The following is a 14,110-nucleotide window of genomic DNA, read 5'->3' as shown; positions in this document are numbered from 1 at the left end:
ATGTTATTAATGTTTATGACAATTTTTATATTGGCAGTTAGTACTATTGCTTTCGATAAGTTGCCCAATAACTTGGAAGACATTTTTAACGCCAGTTAATTTTAACCATTTTAATTCTCATTTTTAAGGCCTTAGTCTTGGGGCAACTAATGTAAATGGTTTTTTTATTTCTAAAAATAAAGATTTTAATGTAAATGGTTTTTTTATTTCTAAAAATAAAGATTTTGCTGCTGTCACCACAGTAATGTAATTTTAAGCTCTTATTATAACTTGCTTGAATGAAAATTTTAGATTCTCTTGTTTTTCAAATATATATACGAGTTATTAGCTCTATAGACCAGAAGACCTATAGAATGGCCTGTTGTCCATTGTGTAGTGTCCATGAATCCATTAGCACAAAATTGTTACTGCTTCTCCTCCTAAATTACTTTGAGGATTGTCTCAACACTCTAAACGCACATTTATCCCAAGAGCTAGCTGGTCCTAAGGTGGTGCTTACGTTTCATATTTTGCATAGGGTTAGAATTTTAAAGAAAAAGATTTTCCCCAGATGTCCTCGCTGTTTATACTAGCTATTTAAAAAGGACCTTACATATCTTAGGTATAATTCAAAGAACTTTTAATTCCCTTTATTTTGGTATATGATTGATAGGTGTAATATGGGTTATAGAGTATACAGCTTGGCCTTACTTCAAATGTGCACCTCTCCAAAAACTGCTAGCTCCGCTTGGTCATTTTCACTTCCTTGACTTCAGAGGTAAATTGTAAAAAAAAAGAGCAGATAACTTTTTTCATTTTATATATTATTTAATTCATTCATTGCACTCTCAGAAGCTGTTATTGTCTAGTCTGGCAAATTCATTTTCCCTATTCTAATAACTGCTAAAGATAGTGTACTTTAGACTAATTCAGCCACAGTACATGAAAATAAAAGAGGTATATCAACATTCTCTTCATTGTGCATATTGCAAATGTAAACAACTTCACCTTTCACCCACCACTTTCTTAGAAGTTCATATCTGCAGAGTGCGCCCTAAATGAAGAATGTGCTGCTAGGACATCCAGTCTGGTCACCATAGTGGCCATCTTGAAAATTTTATGATTACTATTCCTCTTATATGGATGATCATATGAAGATGGGGTTTTCACTAAGCCTTCTTGTGATATCTGGTTGCTCCTAAATGATAACTGTGCCCATCTGATGTTTAATATAGCCACCAATGTAGCCATGTTGAAACATTTGCCTTCTCTTCTCCTGAACAGAAAGTCATATTGATATGGGGTTTTCACCAGTTGACTTGTGACATCTAGCTGGCCCTAAATGAAAATGGTGTCAATTTGGTATCCAATATGGCCACCATCCTGAATATCTTGTTACTGCAACTCTTGCATTCAAGTTATGAAACATGGTTTCACCAAAGACTTCTTAGTCTTTTTGGGTTTGAAACACAAAAATGTGCTGATTGGACATCACATAGATATGTTCATGTTGAAAGTTTTCTTGATACTCCTCTCCATTAAAAGTTGCATCAACATTGGTTTTTACCAGAAATCTTACACGATTTTGATCTGACGTTCAGTATGGCTGCTATGGCAACCATTGTGTAAATCTTATTTTTGCTACTTCTCCTAAAAAAGGAATCATATCTCGACATGGGGTGTCCACTAAAAGACTAATTATACAACATCTGTTGAATCTTAAATGAAAATTGGACCTCAAATATGGCCACCATCTTGAAAATCTTCACATGACTGTTCGTCCTAAATGGAAAGTCATATTGACATGGGGGTTTTCAACACTTATGGCATCTAGTTTGACCGGACTGAAAATTATGTCAATCTGATACCAAATATGGCTACCTTCTTGAGGAAATTGTTTTCACTATTCTTCCTAAATGAAAAGTTATATTGACGCGACTTTTTATTTTTTTTAAACAAGACTTTTTATGGCATATACTTGGTACTCCATGATAATTATGCAACCTCCAATAAAATAAATCTTGTTATGGCTACATCCCTGCAGTTGATGGTCATATTAATATAGGGTTTTCACCAATACACTTCTGGTTAAAGTGTCTGCCTTGGATGCGGGTTCAAACCCTGGCAGAATCATACCAGACTTATAAAAATGGTACTAACAGCTGCCTTACTTTACACTCAGCATTAAGAGGTTAGTGTTAGGACTGGTCGGCCTGGTGTCAGGATAATGTGACTGGGTGGGACATGATGCTTAATGTCTGCAGCATGATGCCCTAGTGCTGGACATCACTATAAACTGCCGCACTGCAGATCTCGTAGCGGTACAACTGAAAAATTTTAAAATCCAAATCACACACACACACCCCCAATACACTTATGTCTACATGGTCAAACATGAAAATGGTGCCTTGCAGACTTTAAATATGCCTATTACAATGAACATGTTGAAAATCTTGTCAATTCTCCTGAATGGATGGTTATACAGGCACGAGGTTTTCACCAAGTCTTCTAATGGCATCTTTCTGTCCTTAACGAAAGTGGTGCTGCCACAGTGGCAAAGTTGATAATCTTATTACTGAAGAATAGTGTTTTCAGTATTCAGCGGTAAAAAATAAATGGTCTTGAATTCCTGGAAAGTAGTGACAGCCCTTTTGAGGAACTCGTTTTCAGTTTGCATGTTTTAGTGTTGTAGCTACTCATAGGTTTGATTCTTTTGAATTGATATGGATTGCTTATTATCTATGTATTGTGTACTAACCTTGTTTTATCCGATTTCTTAACAAGTAAATGTTTGTGACATAATGAGATTTTCTGGTAGTATGCTTTCAAAATTCTGAAAACTATACATGCACATCATATTCTCCGTATCTTGACACTATAGTTTTATTTCTGCTTGTAATTTGTATACATTTCTTCTGGCACAGTTCCTGTTTTTCTTTATGGTGGAAATTTGATTGTGTACATGTTTCTACGGGTTTTGGATTTAAAATTGAAAGTTTGTAACATAAATTGTTATTCTAGTCAGAATATATCTTCAGCAAGTTAATGTTTATTTTTGTTGCAATATGGACTGTCAACTTTTAATAAAAAGTGCTTATTGTTTCTTGTACATGTTATCATTTTTGAGACATTTCTTTTTTTAAAATAAAAATTTGTTAAAAAAATCAATTTTAAATCTTTATATTCATACATACATACATGCATTCATTCTGCCAGAATTATTTCCTTGTAATCATTTAAGCTGGTGGGGGAAAAAGCATCTATGGACACATTTAAAGTTTAAGCAATAATTTATTTCTCAAATATTTTTTTCATGTTTAAGAACAGGAAAAGAAGTCTTAAGTTTTCAGACATTACCTTATCAGTCGTGTCAGATGTATTCTTATGGTTTACAAAAACCCCAAAACAAACTTTAATGCTATGTAGTGATATTCAAATCTGGATCTTAAGAACAGCTGAACATTTGTAATACCTAGGAATGGACTTTTACCAAAAGATAAAAAGCAGATGAAGCCGACCTTGTTCACATTTTTATTGCCAACTTATTCTCCAGTGTATTCCATAACGAAATTGTTACAATATCAAATGTAGGAAGCATCTGAACAATGTACATTTTTTACTTATTCATAGTTTAAAGCTTGCATGTGACATCTGACTTAAGACACTTCATATAAGTTATTTAGTTATTTACAAAAATAAATAAAATGTCCTTCTGTTTGATGATCTTTATGAACAAACACAAGTAAATGACTTCAGCATGTAAACAGTATCTTTATATTTTTATGTTCAATATATACAACACAACTTTTCAAGTAAAAAAAAGTCTCTCTTGGACCATTTAAATTTCTAAAAACACCATCATCTATATATTTTCAAGTCTAACTTACCTTGCTTTATTTTGATGTAAAATCGTGTTCACACTTCCTCCAAACACTCTCTAAAATATACACGTGCACAATTATTTAGAGAGGTATGTACAAACTCATTAATTCTGATCATGCTCTTCATGTCTATTTACAATGTACATACATCCATCATTCTTACAAAATAAATACTTGATTTTCTCTAATTACATCCATTGTTAAGTTAGCTGCCTGGTCACACAATGTTACATTAATTACAGAAGAATGCTTCTTCTGAAATAAGCATTGTAACTACTTTGCTTACACACAACCCCCAACTCATTTGTGAATTTTGATTTTGTTGGTTTTAACAGCACTTTTAGCACATCACTGGCTCTATCAGGCTGAGGAAATGAGAGCAAGTGCCTCTCCTAAGGACACACAGAGGCAGCTGACCCCAGCTGGCCTGGGCAGGTACTGAACCTGCACCATTTGGATTATGAATCCAATGCTCTACCAACTGATTTACTGTGGTTGCCTTGGTAGAGAAATGAAACATGACAGTAGCCATTCTACCAGTCTGTATGGAGTTGTTGATTTTGGAGGACTGAAGTGTCACACTTGCTGGTGGCAAGCTGACTGAGAAATGCATGAACTTGACAGTTTTCCTTTCAAAGGCATTTTTTCTAAATCACTGTAAGGCATTTTGAGTGACCATGCAGATATCCTAGCAATTGGTGTAGATGTGTGCAACCTAAGGTAGTGACAATGATGCACCAACCTTCTATGGTACATGCAGGTAATATTTCAACAAATAATTTGACAGCAAGTCATCAATACATTTCGAGTGGGAATATGCATTACACTGCTTGTACATGTACAATAAAAACAAAACAAACTTTGACCTTGTAGTGTTGCATAAATTAACAAGTGACTATCATACTGCAGCAGATACTAGATACCAGGAAATGTTTGCAGCCACATGATAATGTCATAAGTAATACAGATATTTATAATGTAGGTACAAGTGATCTGCATTATTTTTTTTAATTGCTATATTTTTTCAATGCACCACAATGTACATATTTGTAAAACAACATCAAGTGTACCCCCACAATTTCTGTAATAAACTAAGCGTAAAGATGCTGTGGGAAACTAGGAATGTGTCCAGACAAACAAGTATGCCCATGCCCATACGATGCAATTGAAGAAAGTTTAGTTGAAAATACAAAGCAAAGTTCCATATCAAACAAGGGTTATAACTCAGTTAACTCTGTGCTAAAATCCAACTCTAGCTCTGGTCCATCATGTATTCTAACAGAACTGTCCTTTAAATTTATAACAAAATAAAAAAAATTAAAATTAAATTCTAAAATAAACCACAAAACGCACTAGATCTTGTAATTTGCCTGTCAAAATCATGGGCAACAATTATGTGTCATGTTTATCATGAACTTCATTAAAGACATAAATTACTAATAATAACCTCCCTGCTGGGGCTCTATTCATAGATCCCTCAGCCCTGACAAGATTGTCTTGATACTTCAATAACAGAATATTTATTGCATAACAGCCTATCAGCCTTTTGCAAAAATATAAACATATAAAATTAAGAATACCTAAATGAGGTGATGGCAGATACCAATATACAATACAAATCAACATCTTCAAATCACACTGTAATCGAAAATGCAATAGTATGAATTAAAAAATTTGAGACGCATCAAAATATGAATGATCATTTAATCAATGTTTATTATTACAACAGAACCAACACTTGATGACCTAACAAAAATAGATAGGAAACAATACAACCACATTAAAAAAGAACGAAAGAAGTACAATATCAGTAATTGAAGCAGATAAAGCAACATATTTATGTAAAAATATCTAGTTGTCTTAGTAGCCGATTAAGTTTGGTCAAGAAAGTGTACTTTTTAAAAATGTCAAGTTCATTTAAAGATTATATTGCACATTCGAATAACTCGATGTGAAGTTTAAAAGACATAAAAATAAAATTGCTTAAATTTTGTTTAATCCTTTAACTTGAAAGCAGATAAATAAATTTGGCCATATTAGGATGCTTCCAGTAACATTTAGGTATATACTATTTGTCAATATTCCATGTAATAATGACATTCTAATGCCAAAATAAAGAAAGAAAAACATGCTCTATTTTCATGTAATGGTATGATAGAACCTGGTCATACCTGTAAATATACCAGCATGAAAAGTAAAATTCAATAAAGGCTGTAAACAAGGCAATGTCTCCTTTGAACCATCTATTATAAACTTATTAATATTTTATTTTGGAAACTATATCAAGGTGGATGACTTGTAAATTTTGTGTACAAAGTGAGTTTTGGGCATGAATCTGGAACAAAGCTGAAAGTATTTTTCTTTGTATTTCACCAATTTCCTATAATAGTGTTCACTTGTCCATCAGGAAGTAATACTGAGCTGCTAGTCCTTCACTGACAACTAAAGTAAAAAGTGTCAGTGGTTAAAACATATTCTAAAATGAATATTGTTACCAGCTACAGCCACTTGCAGTTAATTCGATATATACAGACACCTTTTGTAGCAAAACAAGCTTTTGACTCCTGAGCTCTTATCTTCTCACAAGGTGTTCATTAGAGGAATGACTTCTGGAATGGTTGTTGTTGTTGTTATAGGGTTTAACGCTATTTTTCAGCACAAGATAGGCTATACATGGCAGCCAGTATTAATGGTGGAGGAAGAACCTGGGAAAACCCCCGGAAAGAACCATAGACCCACGAGAAGCTACCAGCAAGCTTTCTCACATATCCACATTGGCCGCTTCTGGAATGGAGTTGCATGATCAACTAAATGTTGATCACATGACAGAATCATTCTGTACATGGGCAGGAGTGCTAATTCAAGTTCTTAATCTAAACAGTAGGCCCAAGTGATCTAACAACAGTCACCTGGTATACAATGGTCAAAAAGCCAAATGTAGTAATAAGGCTGGTGCTTTGAACTGAAAGACATCCATGTCAAGATAATTTCCAACGATCTGAAATGCTGTTTAACAGTTTATCCTCTAAGTAACTTCTGCTAGGCAAACATCTTTTATACAAATGCATATGATGTTCACATTCTTTCAAATAGTACTATCAAGTCTGATTGAAATTAGCCCAACCAATCTAGAGAATTCAAAAGCAAGTTTTCCCTATGGTTGTTAAGGTAGTCACACCATTGCTATGGGAGCTATTTTGCCCACAACTTTTGATGTGGCATATCCTAAGAAACATTTCTATCAACACTGATCCAAAATAAATTGAAAATGAAAAGTAGTTTTCCATATGGTTGCTATGGAAGCCACACCATTTCTATGGAGCCATGCAAAACTGAATTTCAGTAGAGCATGTCTTGAGAAGCATTCCAGCTCAATTTAATCCTAGTTTTGAGAATTAAAAAATGGAAGCAAACCTGGACAGAAATTGGGCAATGCCACAAGCGCACGCTGACTTTAAACTAGGATGCGATGGATGGATGGACATGCACACAGACATAAAAAAATGTCACCATGTCTAGCTTCATCCAAGGTGGGCACAACAAAAATGAGGGAAATGTTATACACAACTGTGAAGCATAAATAATTTGAATACTGAGCACTGGTTAACATTATAACCTGCAGAAAACACTGCAGTAAATTAAATGGCATCAGACTTTCAGTAAAACAAAAGCCACATTTTTTGTTGATGTTTACTGTCATCTACAAACTGACAAATACAAATATGGTTCAATAAAAAGTATTTCTTATATTATCTTTCAATAATAAGTATTTCTTTATAAAAATTATACGGTTATGCTCAAAATAATAAATATAGCCTTTGGGGCAAGTGGAATTTGAGTCAGTCAAGTGATTTTTTAAAAAAAATGTCCCTGGCTTTTGTCCAGGATCCAAATATGTATAGAGCCTTACCTCGGTCAAACTTTTTATTGAAAAAACTGAAAACTGAACCTGATCCAAGTCTTCCTAATATAAAGCCTAATGCCAATACTAAAGTCTTTCGAAAGTTATTAAGCAAAAATGAAATTCCTGATGGATGTGATGTGATGGGACATTATATACAAGTACTGTACATAAATATTTTTTATATCCTGGCATCAAACACTTTTACTGATGTCAGAATTGTTGTTGAAAATATTTCCCTATATGGGCCAGGTTAATTTCACATTCAATAAATGGTCACCACCCTGTGTGTGCTACACGTCGCTTAAGAATAAAAATTTTATGTTACGTAATGCAAGTGAGGGTACTCACATGTGGTTTCACGTGAAATTTGTTGTCAGTTTTTGCCAGTCACATTGCAACTAAAACATTTTGTTAAAAGTTCATATGATTGAGAATCACCCAGCACATAGCAGAAAAGAATGCCACAAAAGCATCGTCTCCAGTCACCATTAACATTTTAGAATTTTTGTTTGATTACAATGGTGGGTAATAAAAAGCTAATTTACAGTTAAATATTTGCAACTCTTTTTTTTTTTTTAACTTCATTTATGTCCACTTTTCCTGGCACTATCCCTGAAGGTCTTATTTGGTAACCAAACAACTTTGCTGCTTTTTCTACTAGAGTTTCTTTTCAATCACCATTATTAAAGGCAACTGATAAACCCTAAAGGCTATAGTGAAAGTAAGCTTAGTCTGGACAGGGGAAGAAGAAAAAAAAAATGTTCACAAGGACTAGTACTGATGAAATTTCCACTTTCATTAGTATACACAGGTGGCAGCTTGATCAAGTGAGAGACTGTATGGACTGGACTTGTCCTAAATAACAATGAAAGTGTTTTCATGACTAAAATTTTGTCATTATGTAATAGAGTAAGTTTCGGGATACTGTGATTTTCCATACAAGATTTTCAATTTGCATAAGAGTTGGTGTGGCAAAGAACTTTATATTTCCCACCGAGTGAAGCCAAAAATTCAGGAGATTACTGGTTAATACTGAAAAATATCACAACTGGCACAAACACACGATGCCAAAATACATAATTTTAAAACTAGCATTGCAGTATAGTAGAAGGATACCTGCAATTATCAACACTTGAAACGCTAAACCTCCTTTCAAATATCAAATGGACTGCAGCAAAATTCTCTACCTATTTGTCTAGACCAAAGACATGACATATTTTTCCATACAAGATTACTATCAACAATTATTAATAAAATTTCATCATGATTTTAGATTACAGGTACTCCTACTTCACGTTATCCGAGCACTGCTCCACTATTCTGTACGAAATGGAATGTATAAACTGCCTGTGTTCAAGATTTTAAAGTTTATGACCTCTCAAACCTCAAGTGAAAGAAAGGAAGAGTCCTTCCATTTTTATTGACACACAACTGCAGAAAGCCATTTTTCTAAAAAGTGGCAAATGTCTAAGATTTAAATCCCTCCCCCCATCACCACCAAACACTGACCAAATTAATACCTCCCTCCCTTAAGTGTAAATTCATCTATTACAAAATTCTCAGTACTTGCACAAGTATTTTGTTTATAAAAGAAGAGTAATAAATAAAAAAAAAGGACTTTTCTTCAGCTGGTCATGGGAAAAAAGGGCACTTTAAAGCAACTGGGTGGAGAGAGAAGTGGTGGAGAAAAATGTCATTTTTGTTCTCACTGGTTCACCTTTTTCCCAAAATCTAAGTTAGAATTTGTTCTCTTTTTCAGATAAAATTGCATCTTGTCCAACATTAAATCATCTTGGAAGAACACAGTAACTTTACATCTGGGCATCACAAATGAATGCTCAACATGTTTGTCCAGTTTGAAGAAACGGACCTCATTGCATAACCCACAAAGAAAGTACTACTACTATTAATAGTTCATGGATATCCAAATATTAAAAAATAAATTCTCAACTCGTGGTACATCTGGATACATACAAACTGATCAAAAGTCTAGATTCTTAAGTTGATTTCATATTCATTCTGCTTCTATCTGACAATTTAAAATAACATTAGAAGCATGTATGGAACTTCTTTCAGTGACTTTAAAATTATATGCATAAATTTTTACACATCAACGATTTCTCAATGCTCAATTTTTTAAAACAATTTTGCATGATTCTCATCCCCAGGTAGCATATATCAAATGAAATCCATCAAGCAGTTTCAATAAATCTGCACAACTACTATTCTAAAAGAACAGTATAATAATATTAAGCATGTTGAGAAAAATTTAGGTTTACTTGTGTAGCTATCATTTGATACAAAATCTTAAAAAACCCCAGCAGAATAAAGTAAATTGGTTTGGTTTGGTTTTTGTGTTTTATATCGCACAGCAACACAAGTAGGTTATTTAGTGCCATGACAGATGGAATCAAGTGTTTTGGATGCCACTGCAACCAACCCAGGCTGATCTATGGTGGGATTCCAACCCAGCCTTTTGAATGCGAGTCTGGAATGCTAACCAATGAGTCTCTCCAGCATCTAAACTTGGGATAAAGAACAGAGTCGAGATCTTCAGAGTAGATTAGACAGGTTCCACTCAATCTACTGCTCCACGAATCATTCAGTCAAATTGGTTTGATGCACGTTTCCCAGAATTACTCAAAGAACAATCCTTATGGGAAATATTAATATAAATAGTCTACTTATGTGTCCAACTGCAATGCACAGCAAAGTATGTAAAAGTGTCTGGAGATCAGGGTCCATACTCTTCTCATTAACCGGCAACATAGAATCTGATCTGCCAGTAAATTACGTAATAACAAATCTGGATCAATGATGTTCACAGCAGGGTATGCATTACCCAATCGTAAACTAGGCATTAATTTAATATGTTCAACAAAATCAAACACGTACTAAATGGAATTTTATAAATAAAAGTTTTAAGTAGCATTCATTTTTGGCTGCAGCATCATGAGTGATAAAAGACAAGATGATTAATATCATTCGCTGACAGAAATGTTTTACTGATTTTGATTAGCCTGGTCATCAGTGGAGACCATAAGCTAAATTGTCATGGAAAGAAAATGTAACGATGATGCAATCTTTGCCAGCAAAAGCAAGATGAATTTTATCAATAGGATCAATAGAAGGAGGATGGTAGGTCCACCATGAGGAATTAATAATCTGTATGCAGGTAAGGCAGATAATGAAAGGTTTGAATTTTCTTCAATAAACAAAAAACAGGTAATTTCTTTAACAATTTGTTTTAAAAATTAAATCTGATGAATTCTCTAAATCTGCATTCAAGATGCCATTTGTGGGAAAGAGAATTATCAATATTTTCACTGTTGTACCAACAAAAGGTGTGGTTTCATGCAGCTGTATTGGAAATATGCATTTCTGCATTTGAATCTGCACAGCTGAAATGTACCTGGCAGATATTTCTTTATATAACATAGGTGTGTGTTATGGAATGACAATCTTATATGTATGTATGACGATGCATGGGCTCATTTATAGGTAATGTTTTAAATTATGACCAGCATTGTTTTGTTAACAAATGTGACTTAACTCCTTCTTGAAAATACTGCAAATGGATCAGTAAACACAGCCTACAAAGTCCCATGAAACTAATACTGAATTGCCATGCATGAAGAGGAACTGACAAAAGACAAAATGTCTCAAAACTTGCATTTCTTTGCTATAAATATCTAAGAAGAAAAAACAATCATATAAAATATTCAAGAAGAGCTAAACTCATTTTAAAATAATTCCATATACAACCATTCTCATGTTTCTTGCAACAATAGAAAAGGGTAATAAAAATTAAATGTTTTTTTAAAATGTAACAATACAAAAGTTAATGGGTGAGGGAGCTTTAATTGCAGATACATGTATATGTTTCAGAAAAGAAATAGAAACACGCTCAAACAGAGATTCCCCTAGCAATAATTTGAAAGTGAAAAAACAAAAAAAAAACAAAACTGCAGAAACCATTTCTTATTAGACTTGCCACAACAGTGACCTTTATAATCTAGTTTTCTTTATTACCCAAAGTACACTCCATCCAGAGAGTCTCGCCACAGAAATTACTCTAGAATAAAAGTTTTTCTGTGTATACCCCACCAATGATCCCAACTCTCAGACTCTATACTGTAAGTGCAAGATCTCTGCAAACTTCGGTCAAGGTACATGGTCTAGAACTAAGTTATTATGCAAAAGTAGTTTTCCTTCTTTGTCACACTGATTATGACCATTACCCTTTGAACATAAAATCAATAGGCTTCTTTCCTACCAGACATGCAAGTCATCCATTAAATGGTGATGGTACATGGTCAACACCTCAAATTTTTGTGCAGTGACCAGTACTTTTGACCCCAAAATAGACAGGCATCTTCCTTTTCTCACGCACATTTACAAAATTTGTCCAGGTCTGTGATGTAGAATTAATGCCACATTTTTTATAAAAAAATGTTAGTGACCTTAACTGACTCTGAAATTGTAAGGCTGAAACCAGCTATTATTTTATTCAGCGACTTTGGCCTTTCATCTTACGACCCTAAAGTCAATAGGCTTCCTTACCCCATATACAAGCCACCAAAACATTCTTTAACTAGGTGGTGGACAATCAGTTAATTTTATGGAAACCATATTTCTTACTCTTGACATTTTATCCCTAAAGTGATAGCATCCTTCCTTAACCTAAGTGCAACCTATTCACAAAGGTAGCAACTGTAGATGGTGGATGACTCGAGTTATTGGACAGCAATGAAATTTTGAAACAGATGGCTAGATAAACAACATAAATATTCAGCAACATATGGAGGTGTGTATAAAAAAATGACTCAGGGGCTTCTTTAATATTAAGGCCCATACCAAAAGCACTTTAACTCTATAAAGTTCCTCACTAGTCAATGGAAAATGGAATTGATCATGAAAGGGCAAATGTTCATAATAAACTGGACCCATAATCCAGTCAATTTTCAACAGAAGGTGAAAACTTAACTGGTCTTGGGTCTTTGATATTTTGCCTCATTACAAATGTGACTTTCAATCCTATATGATTTTGTTTGCAAGTTGTTGCAGGAAAACAACTTACATGGCTAAAACTTACATGTCTACAGCGGTCATAGGTAAAATTTTGACAAAAAGAGTAAAAAATCAAACTGACAGGTCTTTATTATGAAATTTCAAACCAAATCTGATTTCAATCCATCAAGTTCTACACAGGTTATAGTAAAAATTTGGTGATGCAGATAGACAGAGTAACAACATTATATTTACCCTCATAGAATATGGTAGGAGGTATAAAAAGATGGTCATTATATAGATATAAAAAAGTGACTGGTTTGGCCCATCTTATAAATAATCTTCTGGTGTCCTTTTACCTGAAGGGACAAAACAAAGAAAGCAATCAATTTGTTTTATATAAAATAGAAATATCTATGCCTAAACAAAAAAAAATCCTTCTTTGAACCAAAAGATAAGGTCTTTGACTCAAGAAGTGAGGAAAATATTTGGCTCACTGACAAGATTTGGTCTACATGTCATAAATATATTTTATGTACATTTTCAAATTGAAAATAGTCTTTTTATATATGGAAGAATAACTTTCATGAAAGTTTATGAAAAAAAAAACTTAATGAGTTTAATGTCATATAACTGGTGAGATCAACAATGGAACAACCCCGTGATTTTTTATGCATGACCCCTACTCCAATGTATCTATACAAATGCACTCATGGCATGATACATCTGTATTAAGACTGCATAGTGGATAGGTAGGCATGACTGACGATCATTTTTGGCTGGATCAAATGTAAGCCAGGATAATGCATTATACTTCTCCAGTACAAACCTGGAAGAGAAGAAAGAATCTGAGTAAAAGTATATTGTGTGTGTGTGTGTGTTTGTGTTTGTGTGCATCTAACATTTTCTTCTCTTGTAAAACACAAAATGTCTTTACTTTACCTCCGACTTTAATTGACAACATTTTCACCAACATATCACCTGAAAATTTTATTTGTACGGTTATTGAAATTTTTTTTTGTTCGAACAAATTATCTATATAGAAAGTCAACGTCTAAGTTTAACCAAAAATGGACAATATCATGAAATTTTCAGCACTGTATAAAGTTAGAAAGTAATTTTTTGTTCATAATCAAAATTTTCACAAAACTGGGTGAAAGATAGTTAACAGTTTTAATTGTTACATGTTAAATAGTACAACTGTCCAGGGTGTCTGACCTTGTGTTAACCAAGCTGTTTTATAGTTAGACAAGCATGGCATCCCATACCTTATTAGGTAATTAACAGAGCTGGATTCAGAGTTGGGCAGTGGTCCATTGGAGGATTCAATAAACAA

The 14,110-nt window shown here is 33.7% G+C and overlaps 1 protein-coding gene across 1 annotated transcript in view; it reads right to left on the bottom strand.

The window, feature by feature from the left end:
* Nucleotides 1–3,495: 3,495 nt before the first annotated feature.
* The window catches only part of LOC149776975 (mediator of RNA polymerase II transcription subunit 13-like), a 110,900-nt gene continuing 100,285 nt past the window's right edge, over nt 3,496–14,110 (bottom strand). The window contains exon 30 of the mRNA XM_089941700.1: nt 3,496–13,603. Within this exon, the coding sequence (XP_089797826.1) occupies nt 13,471–13,603 (133 nt within the window). The 3' untranslated portion in view covers nt 3,496–13,470. The remainder of the gene's footprint in view (nt 13,604–14,110) is intronic.

Source organism: Sinohyriopsis cumingii, chromosome 18, assembly GCF_028554795.1.
Source record: "Sinohyriopsis cumingii isolate HCF-2022 chromosome 18, ASM2855479v2, whole genome shotgun sequence".
Taxonomy (NCBI): Eukaryota; Metazoa; Mollusca; class Bivalvia; order Unionida; family Unionidae; genus Sinohyriopsis; species Sinohyriopsis cumingii.
This window is presented reverse-complemented; position numbering and strand designations above follow the sequence as displayed.